General features: G+C 38.7%; 1 protein-coding gene across 10 annotated transcripts in view; it reads left to right on the top strand.

Annotated features, from left to right (window-relative positions):
* Positions 1–15,516, top strand: part of DNAH12 (dynein axonemal heavy chain 12) — a 245,766-nt gene that overhangs the window by 114,459 nt on the left and 115,791 nt on the right. For all 10 annotated transcript variants that reach the window (XR_004272357.1, XR_004272358.1, XM_032289540.1 and 7 more), the window contains 5 exons: positions 1,979–2,098; positions 3,667–3,855; positions 5,831–5,982; positions 9,524–9,662; positions 11,193–11,359. Coding sequence is in view for 8 of the 10 variants with exons in the window: in XM_032289540.1 (XP_032145431.1) it covers positions 1,979–2,098; positions 3,667–3,855; positions 5,831–5,982; positions 9,524–9,662; positions 11,193–11,359 (767 nt within the window). In the remaining 2 variants the exon portion in view is untranslated. The remainder of the gene's footprint in view (positions 1–1,978; positions 2,099–3,666; positions 3,856–5,830; positions 5,983–9,523; positions 9,663–11,192; positions 11,360–15,516) is intronic.

The following is a 15,516-nucleotide window of genomic DNA, read 5'->3' as shown; positions in this document are numbered from 1 at the left end:
ACACACACACACACACACACACACACACACACACACACACACACACACTAGTTTCTTACATATAAATAAATATATTGATATAAAGAGGGGAAAGAGATACTCAGATTTATCATCCTAAAATACTGTTTTAGGGATAGAGAAAAGTGCCATTTAAAAGAAAAAATGAACAATTCCAGTTTATGAAGATTCTGTATAGTGTCTTCACAGAGAAAATAAAGTCCTTATGGAGTTTTAAAGCTCTAATGCTGTATGTTGTAAATAGTACAAAATATTCTCTTCCCATGTAATGAGGAATGGATTTTTTTCTCATAGTTCATTCTCCAGGTTTTTTTTTTTTTTTTTTTTCCTTTTTTGAGACAGAGTCTCTTTTTTTCTCCCAGGCTGGAGAGCAGTGGTACAATCTCACTGCAACCTCTATCTTTCAGGTTCAAGCGATTCTCATGCCTTAGCCTCCTAGGTAACTAGAATTACAGGCTTGCACCACCACGCTTGGCTTTTTTTTTTTTTTTTTTTTTTTTTTGGTAAAGATGAGGTTTTACCATGTTGGCCAGGCTGTTCTTGAACTCCTGGCCTCAGGCAATCCTCCCACTTCAGCCTCCCAAAGTGCTGGGATTATAGGCATGAGCCATTGCACCCAGACCCCAGGATCTATTGATTTTTCTCTTCTTGATAATGTTTATATCTGTTTTCTTTCCATCCTTGTTTCTGAGCCACCTCCTCAGCCCAGTCTTCCTATTATAGTATCTCAGTTCTGACCTTCATCACTTCCTACCTGAATTCAATACAATAATATCCTGCTACAGAATGAAGTTTGCAAAACACAAATCCTTTCTGTTTATTTCTTTGTTTAAAACCTTCCCTTGGAACTCTTTCTCTTGTAATTAAATCTTAATACTGCATATAAAACATTTTAGGATCTGACTGTTGCCTATTTCTCAAGCCTTATTTTTGGCCATTTGTCCTATCCTACAGAATCCCGTTAATAATCTGTGTCTGCTCACAACTCCATTTCTTTGTATACATAGTTTCCCCTGCCTTGAACATCCTTCCCTTGTTCACCTGGCAAACTAACATTTTCCTTCCAAATTCAGCTCAGCTATTATTACTTCCTCCAGGAAGCTCTCCTTGATGTATCTCTCTCCCATTTTCCTCCTTGTCCACTCCTTCAGTTGTTTATCCCAAGCACTCTATTAGCCTCCTCCTTCCCTGAGACTTTCTCTGTCATATCATTATTATATCATATTATTTTTGTCTATTTAATTTATTATCACTCCTTTTTAGAGATTATTTTCAGATCTCCTAGCTTGCCACATAGGTATGGTATGTTTTTCATAAATGTTTGTTGAATAAATGAATGAATGGCTCCTAGAGACTTCATTTCTGCTATCCTCAGAACATTCTCTTACAGTAGCTAGTTTTGATTTGTCAGAGAATTTAGAATGTTATGTGTGATTGTACAATTGTTATGTATAGTTGTGGAATATAATATGGCAAACTAAAATATTTGAGAAATGTTTTATCATGCCTACTTAAATATTCTAAGTTTAAATATTATAAAGACCTCATGAGGCTAGGTGTGGTGGCTCATGCCTTCATTCCAGCATTTTGGGAGGCTGAGGCAGAAGGACTGCCCGAGTCCAGGAGGTTGAGGCTACACTGAGGTGTGATCACACCACTGCACTCTAGTCTGGGCAACAGAGTGAGACCCTACCTTAAAAAAAAATTAGCCTGGTGGTGCACACTTATAGTCCTAACTACTTGGGAGGGTGAGGTAGGAGGATCCCTTAAGCCCAGGAGTTGGAGGCTGTAGTGAGCTATGATTGTGCAACTGGACTCCAGCCTGGATGAGAGTGAGACTCCATCTAAAAAAAAAAAAAAGACCTTATTAAAACCATGTTTACTTTTATCAGTTTTTAAAAATAAAGTGTTTTCTACATATGATGAAAATTAAGAAAGTTACCTTGTTTTCACCTTCCAGGAACTGATTCCTACAAGCAACAGCAATGTGGTTGTATCTCTCACACGCCTCTTTGAAGTACTACTTTGTAATGTGGTAGAAGATGATCCTTTTAGCAGGCACATTCGTATTTGGATTATGGTTTGTTTTATACTTCATGTAGTTTTTAATTACAGAATAAATTATGCTTCTGGTACATGATATTTATATTGAGAAAGACATGACAAGATCCAAAGCTATTTTTTGGTGAGCATTGAAAGAATAGCTGGAGACACTAACGTTGCCCTGACACCTGCTATTCTGATATTAACAAGCACTTTAAAGAAATTAAAATGTCAGAAGGAACTGAAACTACGGTCTCACTCGGTCGCCCAGGTTGGAGTGCAGTGGTGCGATCTTGGCTCACTGCAAACTCTGCCCCATGGGTTCAAGCGATTCTCCTGCCTCAGCCTCCCGAGTACCTGGGATTACAGGCGCCTGCCACTGCACCTGGCTAATTTTTGTATTTTTAGTAGAGATGGGGTTTCACCATCATGGCCAGGCTGGTCTTGAACTCATGACCTCGTGATCCACCCACCTTGACCTCTCAAAGTACTGGGGTTATAGGAATGAGCCACCATGCCTGGCAACTATCCTATTTTTTTTGAAGGAGTATAATTTGATAAACACTTAATAAGGTGATTTAATACTAAACAAATTTGGGCTGGGCACAGTGGCTCTCACCTGTAATCCCGGAACTTTGGGAGGCTGAGGCGGGTGGATCGTGGGTTCAGGAGACCATCCTGGCCAACATGGTGAAAACTCATCCCTACTAAAATACAAAAAATTAGCCAGGCGTGGTGGCGCATGCCTGTAGTCCCAGCTACTCAGGAGGCTGAGGCAGGGGAGTCTCTTGCACCCAGGAGGCAGAAGTTGTAGTGAGCCAATACTGTGCCGCTGCACTCCAGCCTGGCGACAGAGCAAGTCTCCATCTCAAAAAACAAGAAACAAAAACAAACAGTGTGTGTGTGTGGGGGGGGGGGGGTAGAGATGAGGGTCTTACTATGTTGCCCAGGTTGATCTTGAACTCCTGATCTCAAGCAATCCTTCTACCTCAGCCTTTCAAAGCTCTGGGATTACAGGTGTGAACAACCACACTCGGCCAGTATGGCATTTAAAATTTTGATAGATACTGGGCCAGACACGGTAGCTCAGGCCTATAATCCTAGCACTCTGGGAGGCTGAGGCAGGTGGATTGCTGAGTCTGGGAGTTCAAGACCAGCCTGGGCAGCATAGAAAAACCCCATCTCTACTTAAAAAAACAAAACATTATCACATGAGTAAGTAGAAGACAAAACTGGAAAAAAGAAAAAAAAAATTAGGTTTTGTGGTATATGCCTGTAGTTTCAGCTACTCAGGACAAAGGCACAAGAATCACCTGAACTGGGAGTTGAGGTTGTAGTGAGTTGAGATTGTGCCACTGCACTCCAGCCTGGGCAACCAGAGCGAGATCCCGTCTCAAAAAAAAAAAAAGACATGCATATATTTTGATAGAAATTGCCAGAGAAATGACTCTACATGGCTTAGCAGTGCGCCATTCCACTTCGTTTACATTTATGACCTTGTTCAAGTAGGTTGAGCAGGTCCTAACATGTTGAATTTCTATTAAATTTCTCCTAAAATTTCTTTTAAAATAATTGCTATAAGTTAAAAATTTTCTCCACCAACAGGCTTGCTTTATATTCTCTTTGATTTGGTCTATTGGAGGAAGTTGTGATACAGATGGCCGTCATGTTTTTGATGCTTTTATACGATTAATCATACTGGGAAAAGATGAAGAAAACCCAGTGCCAGACTCTGTGGGTAAATGGGAATGCCCATTTGATGAAAAAGGCCTGGTCTATGACTACATGTATGAGGTATGACATGGAAAGCTTGGTATAGTGAAATAAAACCCAAAGCCTTGGCTCAGCAGACAAAGCTCCTGCGTTTTCATCCTAGAGTCGTTTTGACTCCTGTGGTGAGCTTTCTAGACTCCCTTCTTTTTAGTTTCACCTCCCATAACTTACTGGCTGTATAAATTTGCTTTAATAATATTTTTATAATTTTACATTTAAATTAAATTTTCCATTTGATTAAATAATTCCCCAAAGCATTTTTTAAATAGCAAGTATTTGAATAATTATTTGATTCCTACAAATTTTCTTTCATACCCCATAAGATCTAGATAGAGCATTAGTTATCATTTGACCTAAATCTCAAGTTTTGTGATAAGGAAGTAAACCTGAAAAGGTTAGTGGGAAGCAGAGCCAGGACTTGACTCCAGTTCTCCTAATAGTTCAGGACCCTTTCCCCAAAACCACGCTGACACAGAATTTTCAGAATATGGCCAGAAAGAGAGTCTCATCCTCATTAGTCATAGCGGGAAGTCAATAAAGTAATCTCTAAAGGTGAAAAAGAGATAGTAGCACAAGGATATTCTTTTAGAATTGAAAATAAATATCAAACAATCCAGCTTAGAGAGGTAAAGGTCTCTAGGAAGGGGAAAGTGAGAGTAGGGAAATGCTGTTTTTCTTAATCTTATAAATCTTTCAACTGAAATATGTATATATTTAATGTTGATTTAAAAAAAGCTAAAACTTAAAAAATACAAATATGAATTACTAAAGAAACATTCACCCAAACTTGCAACATACCTCCATTCAAACATATAACATATATACATGTATAATTTGCTGCAAGATAGGAAAAGATTCAGAGGTTCCAGCCACAGCTCTGGAATAGGGTCCTAGACTCCCCCTACTTTGGCAGGTATTAAAACTTTTGTTAGTTAATAGTGGAAGGGCCGGGCACTGTGGCTCATGTCTGTAATTCCAGCACTTTGGGAGGCTGAGACGGGCAGATCACGAGGTCAGGAGATCGACACTATCCTGGCCAACATGGTGAAACCCTGTCTCTACTAAACACACACACACACACACACACACACACACACACACACACGCACAATTAGCCAGCCATGGTGGCACCCACCTGTAGTCCCAGCTACTTGGGAGGCTGAGGCAGGGAAATCGCTTGAACCCGGGAGGCAAAGGTAGTAATGAGCCAAGATTGTGCTACCGTACTCCTGTCTGGTGACAGAGCAAGACTCTATCTCAAAAACATAAAACAGTGGAAGGGCTGGGGGTCTCCAGGGAGGGGTCATAACAATCTGGAGAAGAAGAAAATGATTGGGGCTAGAGTGAAGATTGGGAGGCACTCAGGGGTGTCAGGACAGCAGCTATTTAGCCGGTGGTTCAGAAGAATTTCGTATCCTAACCATCAATACAGCTATGCTGATATATATCCTGGTTGTTTCAGCCTGGATCAAAATGCTAAAGAAAATAATGTTAGAGAAACAAATGTAGTGGTTTTACTGATCTTTCATTTTTAGTTAGATTATTGTCCATTTATTTTAAAATAAAAAAGGTAAAGCCAAAATCCAGGAAATGGTTACTTGAGGTACATTAGAGTAGCTTTCGAATAAATACTTGATGTATGCAAAAGAACATCTTGAGGGCATTTGGGGAATATTGCGTGTTAAGAAGACATCAAGGCAAAAATATCTGAAATGTTAGATATTTTGAACACGTGATAACAAAAGTTTCATTGTGTTTTTCAGGTTATTAAAAAGGAAAATTTAAAAAGTATTTCTTAAATTGAGTGTTTTCATGAATGCTTATTTTTCTGCTTTATGACTTAAAATATGTTAGATGTGTTCCTTTATATGATTGTAATATTTCGTTAAAAGGGGGAAGACTAAAGTTTTTAAAAGCTAATATAAATGTTGAAAAGAGCCTTTCAGATATAACAAGTACATGGTTTTAGTATTTTAAAATTTATCTTTTCTTGTAGTTGAAAAACAGAGGTCGCTGGCTCCACTGGAATGAATTAATTAAAAATACTAATTTAGGAGATAAACAAACCAAGATTCAAGACATCATAGTCCCTACGATGGATACAATTAGATATACATTTCTAATGGATTTGAGTATTACCTATGCAAAGTAAGGAACTCTGCTATAAACAAGTATTTTGAAATGTAAAAGTACCATTTTAATAGGATTATGGCAATTTTTGAAGTATTTAAGATCATTCTTTTTCAGATAACTGAGATCCTGGGGGTCTAATTGACATGTTCAAAGTGACATCTGTTGCTATTGGCAAACCTGGAATGCACATTTTCCATTGCCCGCTCCAAAGCCCTCGCCATCATACTTTGCTGCCTCATAAGTTGCCTAACATTTTTCTGATTTGTTAACAGCACACTAAAAGTCTGCTGCAGTGTTACTGTTAAAAAGATATGCATTGGGCTGAGCGTGGTGGCTCATGCCTGTAATTCCAGCACTTTGGGAGGCCAAGGTGGGCAAATCACCTGAAGTCAGGAATTTGAGACCAGCCTGACCAATGTGGAGAAACCCCACCTCTACTAAAAATACAAAATTGCTGGGCGTGGTGCCACATGACTATAATCCCAGCCACTCAGGAGGCTGAGGGAGGAGAATGGCTTGAACCTGGGAGGCAAAGGTTGCAGTGAGGCGAGATTGCGCCATTGTACTCCAGCCAGGGCAACAAGAGCTAAACATCCCCTCTCCCCCTCTCCCCCTCTCCCCCTCTGCCCCTCTGCCCCTCTCCCCCTCTCCCCCTCTGCCCCTCTGCCCCTCTCCCTCCACACACACATAGTATGCATTCTACTGAAAGATTCAGTGTACTCCTGAGATGTCATTCTCCTATTACATTTGGCATTTTCACATATGTCTTATGCCAGTTGTGGATTCCATCACTTAAGATTAATATTAAAAACTCAGACTTAACTCAGAAGAGTCCATCAAAAAAAAGACACATAAAACTAATCAAAAATATGTACTGTTTGCATATCCATACCAACTTTCTTACTAACATTTAATAGTTATTTTCCTTTCAAAACACTAGCCATAATTTATCATTCATATTATTTAAACTAGACAATATTATATTCATAAATGTCTTTTTTTGATAAAGAATCGGTTTCTGAATGCATTCTGTGAATAATTTTATCTCATTTAAAAGAAAAAACAGAAAAATAGCTTATGAGGGAAAATTAGTTTACCCCTATTTTGTATCTGTAGTTGCATTTTTGCATTTAAAAGCTAAGCAAGGAAGACAGTTGCCAATTCTGGGACATTCCTAGTGTAGCAGTTCTTTTTTTTTTTTTAAATAGGGTCTCACTGTGTCTCCCAGTCTGGAGTATGGTGGCACAATCATGGCTCACTGCAGTCTTGATTTCCCAGGTTCCAGCGATCGTACCGCATCAGCCTCCCACATAGCTGGGACTACAGGCAGGCACCACTATGCCATATGGGTTTTTTTTTTTTTTTTTTTTTTTTTTTTTGGTAGAGACAGTGTTGCCCAGACTGATCTCGAACTCCTGAGCTCAAGGAATCCACCTGCCTCAGCCTCCCAAAGTGCTGGAATTACACGTGTGAGCCACTGTGCCCGGCAATACAGTTCCTTTGTGTCAAGAACCATTTGGCAGAATAATAATTTTAAATAAATAAGTACAAATAGAATTATATAGTAAACTATATCTATATATATATATATAGATATAGATATATAGATATGCAAACCATACATATATATGTAATTATACATATATTATTTTTTCTTGAGACAGAGTTGGTCTCTGTCTCCCAGGCTGGAGTGCAGTGGTATGATCTCAGCTTACTGCAACCTCTGCCCCCTGGGTTCAAGCGATTCTCCTGCCTCAGCTTCCCGAGTATCTGGGATTACAGGCTCCTGCCACTACGATTGGCTAATTTTTTTGTATTTTTGGTTGAGACGGGGTTTCACCACTTTGACCAGGCTGGTCTTGAACTCCTGGCCTCAAGTGATTCACCCACCTTGGCCTTTCAAAGTGTTGGGATTACAAACATGAGCCACCATGCCCAGCCAGTTTTTTTTCTATGTTGAAATACATTTATTAAAATATTGAACATATTTGGGCTATAGTAGTAATATATATGTTTCTTTACTAGCACATTAAATAACAAGATCTGTCAGTGGGTCTGATGACTATAATACCTTTGAAGAAGGAATGGGCATGAGAGATATTTTTGAGACACTGTAACAATTGCAATGTGTAGAATAATAGCAATGATTTCTACTGGTGACAAAGACATAGGTACTATTCATACAACTGCTACATTGGAGTCATCCCAGCTACTCAGGAGGCTGAGGCATAAGAATAGCTTGAACCTGGGAGGCGGAGGTCGCAGTGAGCCAAGATAGTGCCATTGCACTCCAGCCTGGGCAACAAGAGCAAAACTCCACCTCAAAAAAGAAAAAAAAGATTGGAAACCTTGCTTGAAGCCTCACTGAATAGAGAATTTCTTAGAGTTTGCTTTTAGACAAATATTTTCAGTTAGTAATTGAATTGATTTTAAAATGCTGTTAACAGTATATATAACTGTTAGCTTTAGAATTCACTGTCATTCCATCTCTCACAAAACCTTTGGCTATTGAGATCACTGTGAAACAGATTACAGCTGTCTTATTGTCATCACCCTATTAGTCTGTTCCACATGCTGCCCCCATATCTGTACCCTAACTAAAAAGTATAAATACAGCTCTTTTCTGAGGAGGAGATAGACTTTGACTTTGTTTAAAAAAGTTAAGCATATTATTATTTTATAAGTGTTTTGTATATAGCAACATTATATTTATTCAAATAATAGTTTATTACTATGAAAGTGTCTGCAAGGCCAGACACAGTGGCTCCTGTCTGTAATCCCAGTGCTTTGGAAGGCTGGGATGAGAGAATCACTTGAGGCCAAGAGTTTGAGACCAGCATGGGCAAAATAGCCAGGTCTTGTCTCTTCAAAACATTGAAAGTAAAAAAATTAGCTGGGTGTGGTGGCATGCCACCTGTAGTCCTAGCTACTTGGGAAGCTGAGACAGGAGGATCACTTGAGCCCAGGAGTTTGAGGCTGCAGTGAGCTATGATCGTGCCACTTCATTCCAGACTGGGTGGCAGAGTGAGACCTTATCTCAAAAAATAAAAATAGGTTGGGCATGGTGGCTCATGCCTGTAATCTCAGCACTTTGAGAGGCTTAGGCAGGTAGATCACTTGAGGTCAGGAGTTCAAGACCAGCCTGGTCAACATAGTGAAACCTGTCTCTACTAAAAATACAAAAAATAGCCAGGTATGGTGGTGCATGCCTGTAGTTCCAGCTACTAGGGAGGCTGAGGCAGGAGGATTGCTTGAACCTGGGAGGTGGAGGTTGCAGTGAGCCAGTATCATGCCACTGCACTCCAGCCTGGACTGGACTCTGTCTCAAAAAAAGAATAAAAAATGATACAAAATAAAGTCCCTGCAACATTATGGAAAAATGTATGTCAATCATTACTTTTATCCATATTTTATGAAAAAATAATTATGGGTAAAATATGAGTTTTTAATGAAGATGATTTGATTCTTATGTAAGCTTTTAACTACAGCCTCCTTTAGTAGAAATGTATACTGACTTTTTTCCATTTTGAATAATATATTCATTGTTTTCATTAAGGTCACTGCTTTTTGTGGGTCCAACGGGTACAGGAAAGTCTGTGTATGTGAAGGACAAGCTAATGAATCACTTGGAAAAGGACCGGTACTTTCCTTTTTATGTTAACTTTTCTGCACGGACCAGTGCCAATCAGGTTCAGGTTAGTTTAAAGATACAAACGTGGGTCTATCATTATTAATTTCTTTGCCTTATTTGATCAGCGTTTAAATTTGTACATTAAATAAGCAACTGTATACATTTATAAATTTAAAACTTTCAAATGTTTGAGGAGTTACAAGTTTTGAAATTAATGACAAAAGTTTCAGAGAACATTTTTACATTAATAATGGGTTATTGAGCTTTATTACCTTTTTTTTAAAACTTGAAGCAACAATTGATTTCTTAACTGGTGAAGGGAGTATAAAAGACACGCGCGCGCGCGCACACACACACACACACACACACACACACACACACACAAACACGGTGGGGCAGGGAATAGGAGATCCAGGGAGAAATGATGAGAGGACTTTGAATTGTTCTCTCAAGACTCCTGGATGGTCCTCAGGGGCATTTGCTGCTCACTGGACCTTTCAAACCATGGGCTATTGTGTGACCTGTGACAGGAACCACGTGAGTGCATCCTACCCTTTGGCCTCAAATGTGCCAAGGTGAAACTACTTCATGAAACCTTTTCTAATTGCCATTTTTATTGTCCATTCCTAAATGTATGCCTGTGCATTCTCTCCTGACCCCATTTCTATTGTTTTAAGTCTATGTACTTCCCTGAAATTCAGAATCTTACAAATTTAGAACTTCTTTACTGTGGAGCTTTATTTGAATGAAAACAATAATTTTGGTTTATTTTTCCAATAGACAAGTAAGTTCCAAAAGTATTAGAACTGTAAGAAAGCATCCACATTTATTTTGGCTATAAAAAGCTGCCAAATGTAAAGATTAATGCATTAAGTTAGTTTATAGATATGTTGTTGAATACAGATGAACACAAAGAAGGAAACAACAGTAATTGGGGCTATGGGAGAGTAGAAGTGGGGAAGAGGGTGAGGACTGAAAAAACTGCGTATTGGGTACTATGCTTATTACCTCAGTGATGAGATAATCTGTACACCAAACCCCCATAACACACAATTACCCATATAACCTGCATGTGTACTCCCTGAACCTGAAATAGAAGTTGGAAAAAAAAATTTATTCAGTGAAGAAATGAAAAAAAAAAAATAGATACGTTGGTTATCCAGTGAGGAAAGTATTGTAGAAATTTTGGTGACATTTGTAGAAATATTGTAGAAACATGCATATACTATACAAAGATACATAAATATGTGTGTAACAATTGTGAGTGCATAGAAGGATTTCAACAAATGTCTAAATGATGTTGATTGTGAAGTTTAGTGTCACCTTAAATATGAATAAATAAAAATACACAGATAATGCTGCTTTGTATGATTTCCCTCAGAGACTTAAACTTTTTTTTTTCTGGTGTTAAATATGACATTTTATGTTAAGTTAATCATTGATAAATTCAGCAGATAGCAATTGTTACTGGTAAAAATTCCATGGATTCTGGCAAAATGGGTTGTTTTACTTGTTGATACTGATTTAACATAAGTATAATATAAATTCATAGTTCAATTATAGGTAAATATACTACTCTTCCTTTATATTTTAGAACATTATCATGGCTAGATTGGATAAAAGACGCAAAGGAGTCTTTGGACCACCTATGGGAAAGAAGTGTATAATTTTTATAGATGATATGAATATGCCTGCATTGGAGAAATATGGAGCTCAGCCTCCTATTGAATTATTACGACAATTTTTTGACTGTGGACATTGGTAACTATTTCAAGTCTCAAGTTATGCTGAAGTTATAGCTCAGTTTTTCTTTTAGGTTTTCAAAGTAAAATATATTTTTCAAGCTATTTAGGGAAAAGAATGGTTGCTCAGATTTTCCTATACAGGAAGGAAGGCTTTCTAATATCTCTCTAAAAGGCTATTTTAAATTAAGAGGAAGGTACAGGGATTTCCTGTATATTCCCTGCCCCAACACATGCATAACCTCCTCAGTCTCAACATCCCCACCAAATTGACACATTTGTTACAACTGATGAGCCTCCACTGATAAATTGCAATCACCCAAAGTCCATAGTTTACTTTAGGTTTTGCTTTATGTGTTGTACATGCTATGGGTTTGGAGAAATGTATATGACATGTATCCATCATTATAATATGCAGAGTATTTTCACTGCTGTAAAGATACTCTCTGTTCTGTCTTTTCATTCCTCCCCCAACTCCAGCCCCTTTGTAAGAGAGCCATTGATCTCTTACTCTCTCTATAGTTTAGCCATTTTCAGAATGTCAAATAGTTGGAATAATACAGTATGTAGCCATTTCAGTCTAGCTTCTTTCATTTAGTGATGTGCATTTGAGTTTCCTTCAAGTCTTCTCATGGCTAGATAGCTCATTTCTTTTTAGCACTAACTAACATTCTATTGTCTGGATATACTACAATTTACTAATTCATTAACCTACTGAAGGACATCTTGGTTGCTTCCATGTTTTTGGCAATTATGAATAAAGTTGCTCTAAACATTTGCATACAGGTTTTATGTGAACATAAGTTGTCAGCTTCTTTGAATAAATACCAAGGAACACAATTGCTGAACAATATGGTAAGAATATGTTTAGTTTTGTAAGAAACCACCAAATTATCTTCCAAAATAACCATAACCATTTTGTATTCCCATCAGGAACGAATGAGAGTTAGTGTTGCTCCACATCTTCTCTGGCGTTTGGCATTGTCAGTGTTCTAGATTTTGGCCATTCTAATAAGTATGTGGTGGTATTTCATTGTTTTAATTTGCATTTCCCTGATGACATGTGATAAGAAGCATCCTTTAATATGTTTATTTGCCCTCTGTGTATCTTAGTTGGTGGGGTGTCAGTTAAGGTCTTTGGCCATTTTTAAATTGAGTTTTTTACTTATTGAGTTTTAAGAGTTCTTTGTATATTTTGGATGATAGTCCTTTATCAGATGTGTCATTTGCAATTATTTCTCCAACTCAGGCCTGTCTTCGCATTCTCTTGACATTGTCTTTGGCAGAGCAGAAGTTGTTAATTTTAATGAAGTCCAGTTTTTCAACTAATCTGTTGGTGTTGTGTCTGGAAAAAGTCATTGCCATACCCAAGTTCAACTAGGTTTACTCGTATGCTATCTTCTAGGAGTTTTATAGTGTTGCATTTATTATTTAGGCCTGTGATGCATTTTTAGTTAATTGTTGTGAAGGATGTAAGTTGTGTATAGATAAATTTTTTGCATGTGGATGTCCAGTTGTTTAACAATATTTGTTTTCTGCTAAAAGACAGGGTCTTGCTATGTTGTCCAGGCTGTTCTCAAATGTTGGCTTCAAGCAGTCCTTCTGCCTCAGCCTCCTGGGTAGTTGGGATTACAGATGTGAGGCACTGTGACCAGCAACATTTGTTGAAAAGACTATCTTTGCTCCATAATATTGCCTTTGCTCCTTTGTCAAAGATCAGTTGACTATATTTATTGGGTCTATTTCTGGGCTCTCTATTCTGTTCCATTGACCTATTTGTCTCTTCTGCCAGTACCACATTGTCTTGACTACTGTAGTTTTATAGTAAGCCTTAAAGTTGGGTAGTGTCAGTCCTCTGACTTTGTTTTTCTCTTTCAATAGTGTTGATTAATCTGGGCCTTTGTCCTCTCCATATGAACTTTAGAATCAGTTTCTCAATATCCAAAAATAACTTGCTAGAATTTAGATTGGGATTGCATTGAATCTACCAGTCAAGTTTGGAAGAACTCTCATCTTCATAACATTGTTTTCATATCTGTGAACATGGAGTATCTTTCTTTATTTAGTACTTTGATTTAGTTCATCAGCGTTTTATAGTTTTCCTCATAAAGATCTTCTATATATTTTGTTAGATATATCCCTAAGTATTTCACTGTGAGTGGGTGCTAACGTAAATGGTATGGTACCTTTTTTTTTTTTTTTTTTTGGATGGAGTCTTGCTCTGTCACACCAGCTGGAGTGCAGTGGCATGATCTTGGCTCACTACAACCTCTGTCTCCGGGTTCAAGCAATTCTCCTGCGTCAGCCTCCCAATTTGCTGGGATTACAGGCATGTGCCACCATGCCCAACTAACTTTTGTATTTTTAGTAGAGACGGGTTTTCACCCTGTTAGCTAGACTGGTCTTGAACTCCTGACCTCAAGTGATCCAACAGCCTCAGCCTCCCAAAGTGCTGGGATTACAAGTGTAAGCCACCGTGCCTGGCCCAGATATTGTACTTTTAATTTCAAATTCCACTTGCTTATCACTGGAATATGAAAAAGTGATTAACTTTTACAGGTTAACTGTTTATTCTGCAAGCTTGCTATAATCACGTTAGTTTCAGGAGTTTTTTGTAGGTCTTCCATATTTTTTTTTATAGATCATCATGTTATCTGCAAACAAAGACAGTTTCATTTTCTTCTTCCCAGTCTACCTTTTTTTTTTCTTGTCTTATTGCTAGCCTTTAGTATGATGTTGAAAAGAAGTGGTGAGAGGGGACATTCTTATCTTGTTCCTACTCCTGGTGGAAAAGCTGGGAGAGTCTCGTCATTTGATATTAACTGTAAGGATATTAACGTCTTACCAAGTTGAAGACGTTACCTTTATTTTCAGTTTACTGAGAGGTTTTTGGTTTTTTAGCTTTACTGAGACACAGTCTCACTCTGTTGTCCAGGCTGGAGTGTAGTGGCGTGATCTTGGCTTATTACAACTTCTGCCTTCCAGATTCAGGTGATTCTCATGCCCTTGCCTCCCAAGTAGCTGGGATTAAAGGTATGCACCACCACACACCCAGCTAATTTTTGTATTTTTAGTAGAGATGGTTTGGCCACGTTGGCTGGGCTGGTCTCAAACTCCTGACCTCAAGTGATCTGCCCGCCTCGATATCCCAAAGTGCTGGGATTACAGGTGTGAGCCCCCATGCCAAACTTGGAGGATTATTAATTGGCCTAACTTCCATATTGTATCTCAAGGAATAGGAAGGTCTGAGAAGATGGAGAGAGATAGGAAATAGCCAGTCAGTGGAACAGTCAGAACACACACATTTATCAGTTATGAGTTAAGTTTCTCTTCTTATATAGGTGCAATTCAAGGTGCTCCAAAACGATTATAATAGTAACATCAAAGATCACTCATCAGACATTACTGTACCAGACATAATATCACAGATTACTGTACCAGACACAGCAATAATAAAAAAAGTTTGATATATTGCAAGAATTACCAAAATGTGACACAGAGACCAGAAGTAAGCAAATGTTGCTGGAAATATGTGCCTGTAGACCTGTTCAACACAGGGTTTCTAAAAGGCTTTTTCAGGCTGGGCATGGTGGCTCACATCTGTAATCCCGGCTCTTTGGGAGGCCAAGGTGGGCAGATCACCTGAGGACAGGAGTTCAAAACCAGCCAGACAAACATGGAGAAACCCCGTCTCTACTAAAAATACAAAATTAGCTGGGAATGGTGGCACATGCCTGTAATCCCAGCTAATCCGGAGGCTGAGGCAGGAGAATCACTTGAACCCAGGAGATGGAGATTGTGGGAGCTGAGATGGTGCCATTGCACTCTAGCCTGGACAACAAGAGTGAAACACTCTCTCTCTTAAGAAAAAAGAAAAAACTGGCAGGCTACGGTGGCTCACACCTGTAATCCCAGCACTTTGGGAGGCCAAGGTGGGCAGATCATGAGGTCAGGAGATTGAGACCATCCTGGCTAACAACAGTGAAACCCCATCTCTACTAAAAGTACAAAAAATTAGATGGGCTTGGTGGCATGTACCTGTAGTCCCAGCTGCTTGGGAGGCTGAGGCAGGAGAATCGCTTAAACCTGGGAGGTGGAGGTTGCAGTGAGCTGAGATCATGCCACTGTACTCCAACCTGGGTGACAGAGTGAGACTCTGTCTCAAAAAAAAAAAAA

Source organism: Sapajus apella, unplaced genomic scaffold, assembly GCF_009761245.1.
Source record: "Sapajus apella isolate SASKATOON/1434 unplaced genomic scaffold, GSC_monkey_1.0 scaffold23, whole genome shotgun sequence".
NCBI lineage: Eukaryota > Metazoa > Chordata > Mammalia > Primates > Cebidae > Sapajus > Sapajus apella.
Note: the sequence above shows the minus strand (reverse complement) of the source record. Positions and strands in the feature narration are given on the sequence as shown.